Here is a 12,798-nt window from a genome sequence, read left to right as displayed (position 1 = left end):
TACTATCTGAAAGTACTCACACATGAAGGGAAGACTGTATCTGTATTATTCATACAGTGTCTTCTCATATAGACAAAGCCTAGAGAGAGGGTGGGCTATTGAGATGTTGGGGTACAGGCTTAATGCTTTTGAAGCTCTGGGAAAATGAGGCGTGGTTGTGTGTCTGTGATGAACAGCACAAATGGTGATACATACACATCTTATACACACTCTCACACTTATAAAGTAACACACACACATCTCTCTAGTCCCTCTTTTCCAAGGCCATTAGTACAAGCTGGCCTTGATTACTTATTTATGAGGCAAACAGGCAGAAGTGCGGGGAGTGGAGTAAAGAGACAGACAAAGACCGGAACCCCTCGGCACTGAAGCCAACACAAGTGTCCACGAATTTACAGTATTTTCTACTTCACAGCATTTTCTTATGCACAGATCACTTATGCACTTAATAACTCCTTCAGGGATCTGCAGAATATTGTTTTTGCACTATTGTCAAACACCACACCGCAAAACTACTAATGCAACCACGTAGACTCTGGACTTATAAGGACACTTTGAAAGCCTTGTTTAGGATTTTATCTTCCCTAAACATCTCGAATCAAAAGCAATTCGATCAGATTTAAAAACAAGTTTTGAACACAGCATATTTAAAAACGTTTTATTTATTATCCACGGCCTTATGGCCATACCCACCAATCCACTTTGAAAAAAGCTGAAATCATCACATGGGTATTTTCATTCAATTTCTTTTTATCATTCACCCAAAATAAATACATAGCTTTTCTTGCAACCATTTAAATAAATATCTGTGGCTTTATGATAATATCAGCAACAAAAATGTATATATATATATATAATAGAGTCATTTGTATAGATTTATATATATATATATATATATATATATATATATATATATATATATATATATATATATATATATATATATATATATATATTCTCCTTTAATTCTTTTACAACTTACAAGATGCCAATTGTACCAAAGCAATACTTACTAATACAACATGGTGAACTTTTAGTGGTTAACTTAGAGACTGCGCAAAGCACCAGTTAGGCATTCTTGTAATTTGTATGTACCTACACACTGAAACCCCACATCATGGATCCTTCTTAGAGAAGCCATTCTTATGGGAATGCGACTGTGGAGGAGAGGTTTCTTCTCACTATTTTATACTTGTGAACGTGTTTGCCACAGACTCTGAAAGTAATGCTTGTTATTTACTCTCATGCCAGTATATATTATGTAGGTAGAAAAACATGAAGCGTGTGTGACCTTAACCAATAATTTTTTTTTTGTGGAAAAATATATTTCAGGCTGATTAGGTCTCGCTCACAAAATATATTAATTTAGTTCAGAAGGATTGTTCTTAGGACAAAATCAATGAATGATTGATTAATGTATGACAGATAAATGTAACCAAAAAGAGAGAATTCTCAATTTGTTATGGCAATTTACTATACTGCAAAGTGTTGTGGACAAGGGACCTCTCCTCCACAATACAAAATCAGCCTTATGGTTAGTCTTAAGTATTAGCCAGGTCTCTGACAAGGTTAATGTCCAACAGTAATAGAAAGTAATGGTAATAATAATAACCAGATTAAAACAAATGGAATAAAAATACAAATACAATAAGAATTCTATGTACATACAAAAATATAGCAAAGGAACTCACAAGGATGTGCATCATTGGGGAAGAACACACACACTTGAAACATATTTCATTTATCATGCTTCCCAGTTTTGAATGTCAGTGTTTCACCTTGTTCCCAAGTGTGGTTTTCTACCTCATTCTGGCCAGGTGACTAAGCTCTTGTCTCAATACAATCCCTTCTTCTTGTTAGATGACATAAAAGTCGTAATTAACCTCACTTTCTGCGAAGCATTCAGGGCACATCAGAGAAGCTCAGGAAAGGCCAAAGTCTTAAGAGATACTCATGTCTCATGTATAGCAGAACTGAGAAACCACAATGGCTTATTTTTGCTGATACTGCTCAGATCTGATGATAACCTAAAGCACGGTCCCACTGGCCAATTTGTCCAAAGTAATGGCTTGTATCTCATCCTGACTGTCAAAGGTGGAGAGACAGTCCTTTATGATGTTTGGTCCCACAGTGTAGTTGGATTCAGAAACGTTCAAGGATCTCATCGATGTTGTTCAGCAGTTGGAAAGTACAATGGGCAGCTGAGGAAAAACGAGTTGAGGATGTAAGAGTGCTTGGGAGAGGTTGGCGTCAGGCTGCCCTGGGCTGGAAACATGACCAGACACTTTATCTTTCAGAGTAGCTCCTCTAAAAATAAAAAGAGAGGCTTCTGCTGACAGCAGATGCCGGCCTGAGACTGCACACACATACACACATGCACATACACAAATATTTTCCTTCTTCTTCCTTGCACACTCATTCGCACAAAATGTCTCTATTTTCTGTCTCTCTTGAAACACATCCCTCTTAGGTAAGCTTAATATTCTGATTTTAAATGGTCCTGTTTTTGGTGTCAAACAGAATTGACTTACATAGTTAGATTTTTGGTTGGGCTCTCCTCCCTAACCAGTGCCCTGTATCCACGTAGAGTCTAGAGTGAGCCAGCTTGCTCACAGTTTTTCCATTTAGTAAGGTTGTAGAAGACACACTCCGCACTGACTTTCTGTTGAAAGCGATGCCTAGATGATCCATTTTACTCAGTACAACCTCTGCATTTATTCTGATAGCATACTCCATGTGTTACATGTGGTTCACATAACTCAACTCTATCTTGGAAAGTCTAATAAATAAATAAATAGACAAGGGTTTACAAAAAAAAGGGGGGGTGTAGGATACATGATGATGAACATGATGCAGGGAGGCCTGATTGGTTTAGAGTAGGTCAGTGTTCATTTAGCAGAATTTCCCAGCTGCTTCAGCATTAGAGGTGTCTCCTCAAAGGAGAATTGTGAGAGGCTCATTCTGGCTGTCATACAGGCTTCTCCAGGGTTTTACGAAAGGGTGCAGGGTTGGTGGCAGAGATCTTGCGGCACACAGTGTTGGTGTTGCTACATCGGCAGCCTGGACGGGTGGCGCGATCGTAGCCACGCTGGCATAGAGTGAGGCACAGCTTGGCAGGAGGGTAGCAGCACAGGCAAGGCAGGCAGAGTGCCAGGAAGGCCATGGCACTCCAACGGGAGCAGGCGTGAGCCGGGGTGCAGGAGCACGGCCGGTCGGCACAGTTGTCCTCCTTATCTGCCGAGCAATGGTAGAACAGACCCTTCACACAGCAGAGGCAAGTGCCGTACTCCAAGACGTTTTCAGCTGAGCACAAGCAGCGCTGGCCACAGGTCCAGCAGGAGGGCAAATTACGAGGGGCACAGCACTCCTGGCACTTACAGTGGCCACAGCGTTCACAAATGAAGAGATGCAGGCCCAAGTCCTCTCTGTCAGCCAGTCCTTTGCCTAGCGAGTCAGGTTTTAAGTCACCTTTGGGCTGGGACCGCACCACAGTGGCCAGACCAGAATGGGAAGGCGTTAGTCCTGTAAGAAGTCTCTGGTCCGAAGCAGCACTGCCGCGGGACATGGAGCTCACAGTACTGGAGCGACTCAAGTAGGCCAAGTGGGAATGTTGGTGCTGACTTTGACTGCGAGACATCTGAGGATGTCGCTCATCATGCACGTAGAAGACACCAACCTGAGAGGCAGGCTCCAGCGCCACAGGGCGTTCCACATAGTCATTATTAGCCCTTATAGCATGGATCTGGTCAATGGACAATACAGGGACCTGCTGAAGATCCAGGCTTTCAGGGTCCATCCGAAAAGGTGGTATTGGATCCATTCTTTCAGGGCCACCAGGGAAGGGGCTGAACTGCAAGGCTGACCAATATCAGGGTACATCGGATAAACCTGTAGTGTGAAAAAATAAAATAAATGCATCAATGTTATATTCAGAATCAAATTAAAAGGTTGAAGTTCAGATGGTCTATAGCTAAAGCTATGGTTATTATTAGACACAGAGGATGGAGAGATAACACCATTGACATCACACTGTAATTTAGCATCTGGAGAGCACAGCTGTTGACACAAGGGAAGGGAACCAGAGCAAAGAATTTGACAGCAATAAATTGTGAGAAACTGGGGAACCCAAAAGAATTAGTGTTAGTGTCCTGAGGTATCTCTTCCTCGGCAGCTTGGTGGAATTTTGCCCCTCCCTGCAGCCCTTCTTTTGTTAAGCCTTATCCTTCATAAACAGGAACAACATTGCTATTGGAATGTGCATGGAAAAAATCAGCATCCTGGAATTGAGAAACATGCTGCTTGCATTATTGGATGTCATAGGCAAACAAGACCTTGGATTGCATTGGATTAGATAGCGATGGGTTTTGTTTCCTTCCGTTGATAAAAGTAGAGATAGAAGGTCACTTTTTGATGTTTGTCAGACTCTCAGACTGTTCTTAAAGTCAATGCATGATAGGGAAAAAAGCAAACATTTTAGGCTGCCTCGGAAGAGATTGGACATGAGAAGAGAGCTGCCTCTGACATAACAAGCAACGGAAATCCATACACAACAGCAGTGATTAGAAGAAGCAGTGTCTGCTCCCAGTCCCCCAAGCATCCGGGGCCAAGTCAGCTGAATTCCTGGCAAGAACCCTGAATGCTCTCGCAAAAAAGAAAGAAAAAAAAGTAAGATAGCATCCTCCCCCGCTCCCACTGCCCGGCCAGAAACTCAAGATAAGGAGGCCCAGGTCGGAAGCACAAAATGCATTTGCAAATTACACAGAGGAGGAAAGAGAAGTCCTGGAGAGTAATTACATCAAACCTAGCAGAGAGCTGTAGTCAGGTCCTATCAGTCCATCTAATTGTTGAAAGGGGTCTGCTGTTCATTTCCATGAGCTCATTATTTGGGGCTTGAGTTCGAAAACAACATTGGACTTTTAGTCTCGCATCTGCAGGCAAGCCAGAGAGGAAGTTTTGGGTTAGCTCATCTGTGTCATGTCAGGCACTTTGGTTGCATATTTGTTTGAGCATTTGCACATGTCCTCTCCATGTGGTTTTCCTCAAGTGTGTCGGCACTTGGGAGCATTTATCACTCGCGGCTACACTGGAGTTTATTTGGAACTTTCCACTGACTTGCAGTGATCTTGTGTAAAAGCAGACGCAAATTACTCCTCAAAACGATGCATTTCCTGGGTTCTGAGAAACGTTACAAAGAAAAGTTCTAAACTACCACTTTCCAATTAACTGCCCGCTCACCATTAATTCATCCGCAAAAGTTCCTCTCAAGTTTTCATCAATGAAATATCCATTTATCCCATGAGTTACTTCCCTTGAACCAGACCGTTTGGAAAGCCACCATCCATTAACTGTAAACTGCCTCCCACCACTAGTGTTCACCTACCACTTCCATGCTCAGTCAATGAGTATAGTGTATTTGTAAAATAAGCTGTGAAGAACAAGACTAAGAAGCAAAAGCTGCTATATAACAGCCCCTGAAACATTCTTCCACCGCACCCAACAGCAGCAATCAGGGTGCCAGAGGATCGATAAGCCACACTCCGGAAGCATAGCTGGTAAGGTGCTGATATCAGGAAGTCCTGCAGATCACCCCAACACTTAAACCCCCAACAAAGAGCACACTACCAGTCCCTACAGAGTCCCGGAGTACTCTTTAGCTACACCTGCCCCAGGATGCACACCAGGCTGAGGCCATACTGGTGCTGGGACTGGTCTATTGTGTCTCTAAAGTGGAGCTTGCACAGTTGTTTTCTCTTAAACAAATTTTGTAGAAAACTGCTACTTAAGTGCCTTCCAAAGTGCTACTGGCTGTTGTTTAGGGAAAATTCAATAGATGTTGGACATGTTGATTCAAGTCTACTTGCACTGTGAGTGTATACTGAGATATTGATTATGCTGTTCAGGTTAAGCCTTCTCATTTGTAAGAACTAACCATGAACTCGAAAAACATTACATTAAATGAGCAAGAACTTTGCTGAAACAGATTTTATAAAATGTTATAAAACTGTGATGACTGGGAATTAGGGAAATAGGAAGGTTAAACTACACTACTTACACTCAGCATAGCGCTTGAATGGATTGGTTTAGACCAGAGTTCAGAATCTGTTTCTGCAATCTAGCATTCATCCAAAGTATTGTTTTTTCCCAGGCCCACATCTGAAGACTCCATCAGCAATTTTTTTTTATTTATTTTTTTGCTGGATGGTTTTATCATTTAAAAGGATACACTGTATCTGGCTATCCAAATTTGATAGCATTTCATACATTGGATAAAGTAAAGCAAATCCATAACCATTCACCACTAATGGCTGTCTGTATTTCTTTTTTTTTCAGGTCACACTCATCCAACTTTGTATCACATTTAAACCACTGTACTATAGGGAATGGGAATAGACATGCAACAGACATCTGATCTAAAAAAGTAAAAGGAAGACTGTGAGTGCAAAAGAAGATAACGTATTCAAAGACAACACCTGTCCCAGGTTAAGGCACACTTTAAGTCCCAGAACTGTGCACACAGTTCAGAGCAAGTGAGAGACAGCTGCATCTGGTGAGCCAGAGAGAGAAAAAGAAGGGAGAGAGGGCCGTGTTTACTCAGCCCTGCCTGCCATGAGGGGTAACCTGAAGACAGGCCCCTGCGCTCTGGGAGTATCAGTGCTGAGTGAGCTGTACCTCGCGGCTCTGCCCTGGGGCTCCTTGCACCCGTTACCTTGCACACATCCTTGGCCAGGGTAATCCAATCCAGGCCAGGAAGAGGATGAGAAGCGCATATTATTCATAACAGTCACCACACTCCACTGACTGGGAGAAACTTTAAACCTCCAAACAGGGAGGAGAGAACAGGCAAATGAGAAAAGGCAAAACAGTCGTCCCGTAAAGGGTCGTTGGACAACATTGGAAGAGCTGAAGATTGTTCAGCCTGTTTATCTATTGGTGGGTGTGGCCATCAGGTGAATGAGGTGCTGATGCTGTCCGCTTGTTTGGGCGCTGATGGGATGTGCCAATGACATCATACTGTGGTGCTATTTTTAAAGCCTCCAGTCTCCTTTCATTGACCCCTGCTGCCACTGATAAGCATCCAGCAGTTCTGCAGCCAGCCATCAGGCCAGTCTGACTTCCTGCAGGCTAACTGTCATTAGAGATATCCATTTTCCATTTCTGCTTTCTCTCTGACTCAGATAGAGTGGCAGATTGGCAATTGCTGACTGAGGGTTGATTAGCTGGTAGTCGCAGGGGGTAGGGGCCAGGGGCCTTGCAGAGGGCATATATATGCTCCTAGGGGCCAGGCTTAACTGCGGCTGGACTTGAGTTGTCAGGCACCAGGACCCTGGGATCTGCCCTACAGGCCCCTCTGGGAACACAGTGGGATTGAATGACAATAAACTGTATGAGATTCCGGATGTGCCGAATCCGACCCCCAGGAAGGACTGAAATAGACACTGCAAACCAGCAAGTTTGGGTGAGAGAGAGACAGAGAGAGACTAAGAAGAGAACGGGGGGAGGGTCACTTATAGAAAGGAGGAATATATAAGATAAAGATAGCATTAGTGAGAGAAACACAAAAAGACTGAAAAGATGTAAATCTAAAACTGCAGCTCTAAATATTAACAGATTAATATGAAACAAATTAACTGACACAGTTCGAAAATGTGTTAACTTTCATTGTTAACCTGCACATTCACAAAATTCACATTCCTTTTGCCAGCCTCTACTTTGAGGAACTTTATCATAAAGCAATTCCAAATTCACAGAAACATCCCCATATACCACTGTGAGCACATATGTGCAGCGCTGTCCCATGTACTCTCCCACTCCACTTCCAACCTCTCCAACAGCCTCTGCCAGCTCAAACTGGGTAGTATTGACATCGCCAACCTTGAGGACAATCAATTCCATGCCTGTACGCCTGAAGCCCAGTGCATTGGCTGGGTCAGGGTAGGACTTCAGTTTAGGGCACTACACGACACACAGACATCATCTCTCCCTCGGATGTTATTCTACTCCCATTATATGTCAACTAGATTATATTTCATTCAGAACACATCTACAACTAGATCTAGAGAATCTCAAGGGAATACCGTATGAGCGATTTTTTTTAAAAAACAGATTAAAACCCCAACCTAAAAGAAATGTAAATAAAGAATCGCTTACCCCTAAAATCAGGGAGATCCATTTTGGGGCAAAACTGTGTTTTAAGTTTGTTTGTTTTCTTTCTCTCCTTTATGTTTTCTTGAGCAGTTTTCTCTCTTCTGCCTCCTGATGCTTCTTTACAAGTGTCCCACACGTGCAAGCAATCCTGGTTCCTCAGCGCTCAGTCATTCCCTCTGAAGAACCCCAACAGCCTTTATCAGAGAACAGCCAGAGCACTGCACGTTCAAAGAGCACTCAGAAGAAAGACACGATTCTCGTGGAAACGAGGGCAACATGTCTCACGAAATATCCCAATTTATTTGAATAAGAAACAAAAATGTCCCCAGGGCAAAGTAACTGAGAGGAGCTTAGCTTTTCAAAAGTACTTCCACAAAACAGTGTGGAAAGACCACAGCAGCAGCTCTGTAGTTTGTCGTCTCTCAGTATGAGCTGAAAGTGTGAGTGCTGGATTGTCTCTCTCAGACTGTCTATCTCTCTCTCTCTTTTTCTCTCTCTATCTGTGTATGGTCAGCGCTTCCTGCTCATGCGATCATCCACTCACTCCCAGAGTGTGTGTATATGTGTGTGTGTGTGTGTGTGTGTGTGTGTGTGTGTGTGTGTGTGTGTGTGTGTGTGTGAGAGAGAGAGAGAGAGAGAGAGAGAGAGAGAGATGGAGGGTGGGAAACAGTGAGGGAGAGAGGGAGGGAGATGGGATGGGGAGGAGGAGGAGTGGTTGGATATGAATGGTAGAAGGAAGGAGGGCCGGGCTGAGGAGGGGGGTGGGGGGTACTTGGTTTTGCTGGAGATAGTTAATGGCTAAGTGGCATCATCGGGCTGAAACCCAATCTCTCATTTTCTCCCCCTCAGGAACTGTTCTATATGATTCCCTGAGCTAAGCCAAACAAGATGGACAGAGAAAGGAAGGGAAAGAGAGAGAGAGAGAGAGAGAGAGAGAGAGAGAGAGAGAGAGAGAGAGAGAGAGAGAGAGAGAGAAACGATAATGAGAAACACGATAACTGACAAGAACTTTATTGAGGAATATGTTTCTGTTCATGGAACCATAAAGAGACAAACAGTCCTGTCAGCATTCTAAAGACATATCGACAATTTCATTATTGCTGATCTTTCCTAGGACCAAATATTTGGGCACATAAGTTACAGTTAAAAGTATCTAGAAACATGTGTGATGACTACCCTTACTTTAAGTTCTTTTTTTTTTAAAGTATACTCAAGTAATGTTCAAGTATATTTGTAAGTATACTTTACACAGTAATTATACTAATATTAATGTAGAAGTATACTTGTAAGTGTACTATTTCAATACTGCTTGGGGGTAAATTGGCATTATACATTTCTTTTATATAGTTGCTCAGTGGTTCATGTAGCTTGTCTACAAACCGAAAAGGTTGGTGGTTCAATCCCTGGTTCCACCTGACCAAGTGTCCATGAGCAAGACGTCTAACCCCAGCTGCTCCCGATGATCTGGATGGTGGCTGACATCGCCGTTGGTGTATGAATGGGTGAATGTGAGGCAAAATGTAAAGTGCTTTGGATGGCCATAGGGTCTGTTAAAAACACTATATAAATGCAGTCCATTTACTATTTAAGTGTACTATAAGTGTAACAGTAGTAAACTTTATGTTCACAACTAATTCACAACTACGTTTCTAATTTGTACTGCATCTCTACTACAAGAGCACTTAGTAGTTTACTATATTACTAGTAGTTTACTATTTTAATACTTGTAATTTTAACAGTTCCATTTATTTATATTTTTTTAAAAACAACATTTTAAATAAAAATCTAATTTTTGTCAAAGATTTTGTCCAGATGGGAATCAGAACGATGATCAAAACACAGATAGAGAGCAGATCGCGTCCATCAACACCCCTAAAGCTTCATAGTCATTTCCAATTCATGGGTTCGACATTTCATTCAATAACGTTAGGCAGTTTTGATTTATATGCTGTTTAATGTTTACATTATTTTACATTTACTATCTTCTATTGATTGTTTCTGCTTCTTCTTCACATGTGTTGATCCGGAGACTGTATTGTGTACTAGCCCCTACCGTATAACAGTGAAAACATGGATAGCTGGTAAATTCAGTCAATGGCAGGAAAAGAGTAAAGTAGATTGTACATTACCAGTAGACTAGCCTACACACACACAGACACACACACACACACACACACACACACACACACACACACACACACACACACACACACACACACACACACACACACACACACACACACACACTCAGATACTCAGAATAAGTAACATATATACGTTTTCATTATAAATCAATAATTCCAAACAATGTAAGTTGATAAGACATGTAAAAGTAGCCTATATCTTGATCAAAAATGTAGTACCGGCCGATACTTAAATTTAAGTATTGGCCAAATATGCTTTTCTGACAATACAAGTCAAGTATACTTACATGCAATTTTAAGTGGATTATGTCAATTTCTGAGAAGTACATAAAAAGTAGAATGAAAGTACACTTTCTTATTTTTAGTTTAAAATAAGTATACTAATAGCACACCTGAAAAAAACGTATTTTTGGTAAAGTTAGGACACAAAATGGCTGGGATAAAAACAATCTATTTGGCAACCCAGCGCTGGGTAAATACTGAACAGAACACGTGTCTGACTAAAGTAACTCAGCAATTTGAATTACACATTTCATGGGTTGCACACTTCAACCCAACTTCTGCTCATATTGAGTAAACGCTGGGCTAATGTTACTTCATTAATAGCTATTGTTTCCATTTCCTTGCAGCTAAAGTTATTTATATATTCAATTTAAGATATATATATATATATATATATATATATATATATATATATATATATATATATATATATATATATATATATATATATATATATATATATATATATATATATACATACAGGTCCTTCTCAAAAAATTAGCATATTGTGATAAAAGTTCATTATTTTCCATAATGTACTGATAGATATTTTACTTTCATATATTTTAGATTCATTGCACACCAACTGAAATATTTCAGGTCTTTTCACGAGTTTGTGTGCCCATATAATCTTAGTGAAAGTGGTAAACAGATTTGGCTTGCTGTCTGCTATAGAGGGGCTCGGAGAGGATATTCTACCCGAGCTCCGATTGCCCCCCTATAACAGGCAAATTGAATGAATAAAATAATGAATGAATGAGTCATTTATATAGCGCTTTCATTAGGGATGGGACGATACACTTAAACTCACGATACGATGCACCTCGATATGCCAGGGTTACGATACGATACGTCACGACACGATATCAAATTTTATTTTTATTTTTTTCAAATCTGTGATTTTTTTTTACCACCAAAGTAATGTGCTTAAACGAAAGGTAGGAGTTTTCTCTTTTTTTGCATTTTGGTTCTATGTTGTTTAAAAAAAAAGAAGAATTTTTAGAAGTCCGCGACCACATCTTAAACAGGGGTGCCAATAATTGTGGAGGGCACTATAGGGCTGTCAATCGATTAAAATATTGAATCGCAATTAACTGCATGATTGTCATGAGTTAACTCGATTTTAAATCGCACCTTTTTAGCAATTGTAAATGTATCTTAAATGAAGTTTAAATTAAGTTTTTAATACTCTAATCAACATAGGTATGGACAAATATGCATGCTTTATGGAAATGTACATTTATTATTAGTGAAACCATACTTATTCAATAATAATCAATACAGTATAAAGACTAGACATATCAAAGGTCATAGATATGTTTATCTAAGTAATTGTTCTCTTAAGCCTAAACTTAAAAATAATGAGTAAGTAACTGTTAGTGATTTCTCTCATTTTAAGAATATAAAGGCAGTTTTTACACTGGCAGTTTAATTCAGAACAGGGCAAAGTTCGTATGAAAAATTGTTAATGTGTACCAGTGAGTGCTCCAGAACCACACCATACCTGGAGGAGGTCCATATTACACGAGTAGGAATATAGTGCGACCCCTTTAAGAGATCCGTTTCCTGTTGAACTAACTGCCGGTATTTTGCGCGTGCGCGCCGAACTGGGGAACTTGCCCGCGATTCACGTGGACAGTGTGAAGAACATGGACTCGGGAGCGCGCTTGTTCAGGAAAGTAACCTGTGCATTCGTTTTAGCCGATTGTAATGTATTTAGTTCAATAAAACAGGTGTACTGTAAGCGGTGATGGTGTTAATGATTTACCTCAGACATGAGCGAGAGTGAGCTTCAGTACATCGCGCTCAGACTGCAGAGAATGTGCTCAGTGAAAAAACGCCCTTTTCTTTCTGGAGTCTAATACAAGTTAAACAGAAAATATGGTAGTTTATGTAGGCAATAACTGCATTTTTGGTTAAGAATATTAATGCTAATGTCAACCCTTTTCTTTCCCTATTAATGTTTGCTGCTGCACCCCACCCGCAAATCATGCAGCAGTGCCATCTATCTTTATTTCGCAATACATTTTTTTCGACCTCGATGCGTTTCGTCACGTTTTGTATCGCGATATTTTGTTAAACGATATTTCGTCCCATCCCTAGCTTTCATATGTACTACTGTACACCCAAAGCGCTTTACACTCGTGTCAGGGATCTCTCCTTAACCACCACCAATGTGGTGTACAAAAGGAGGAGCAGGGGAGGAGGAGGGATGCTTCAGGAACCA

At 40.9% G+C, this 12,798-nt stretch overlaps 1 protein-coding gene across 1 annotated transcript; it reads right to left on the bottom strand.

The window, feature by feature from the left end:
• Positions 1-960: 960 nt before the first annotated feature.
• Positions 961-8,621, bottom strand: LOC137046543 (protein sprouty homolog 2). The gene is made up of 2 exons (XM_067423798.1): positions 8,149-8,621; positions 961-3,888 (listed from the first exon to the last, which is right to left on the bottom strand). The coding sequence occupies exon 2, from the start codon at positions 3,818-3,820 to the stop codon at positions 2,969-2,971; it is 852 nt and encodes a 283-aa protein (XP_067279899.1). The 5' UTR covers positions 3,821-3,888; positions 8,149-8,621; the 3' UTR covers positions 961-2,968.
• Positions 8,622-12,798: the final 4,177 nt, after the last annotated feature.

The sequence above is a fragment of the Pseudorasbora parva genome, chromosome 18, assembly GCF_024679245.1.
Source record: "Pseudorasbora parva isolate DD20220531a chromosome 18, ASM2467924v1, whole genome shotgun sequence".
NCBI lineage: Eukaryota > Metazoa > Chordata > Actinopteri > Cypriniformes > Gobionidae > Pseudorasbora > Pseudorasbora parva.
Note: the sequence above shows the minus strand (reverse complement) of the source record. Positions and strands in the feature narration are given on the sequence as shown.

What these genes read in the sequence shown, in the direction of transcription:
- LOC137046543 (XM_067423798.1), bottom strand. Translation starts at nt 3,820, where the DNA reads ATGGATCCAATACCACCTTTTCGGATGGACCCTGAAAGCCTGGATCTT.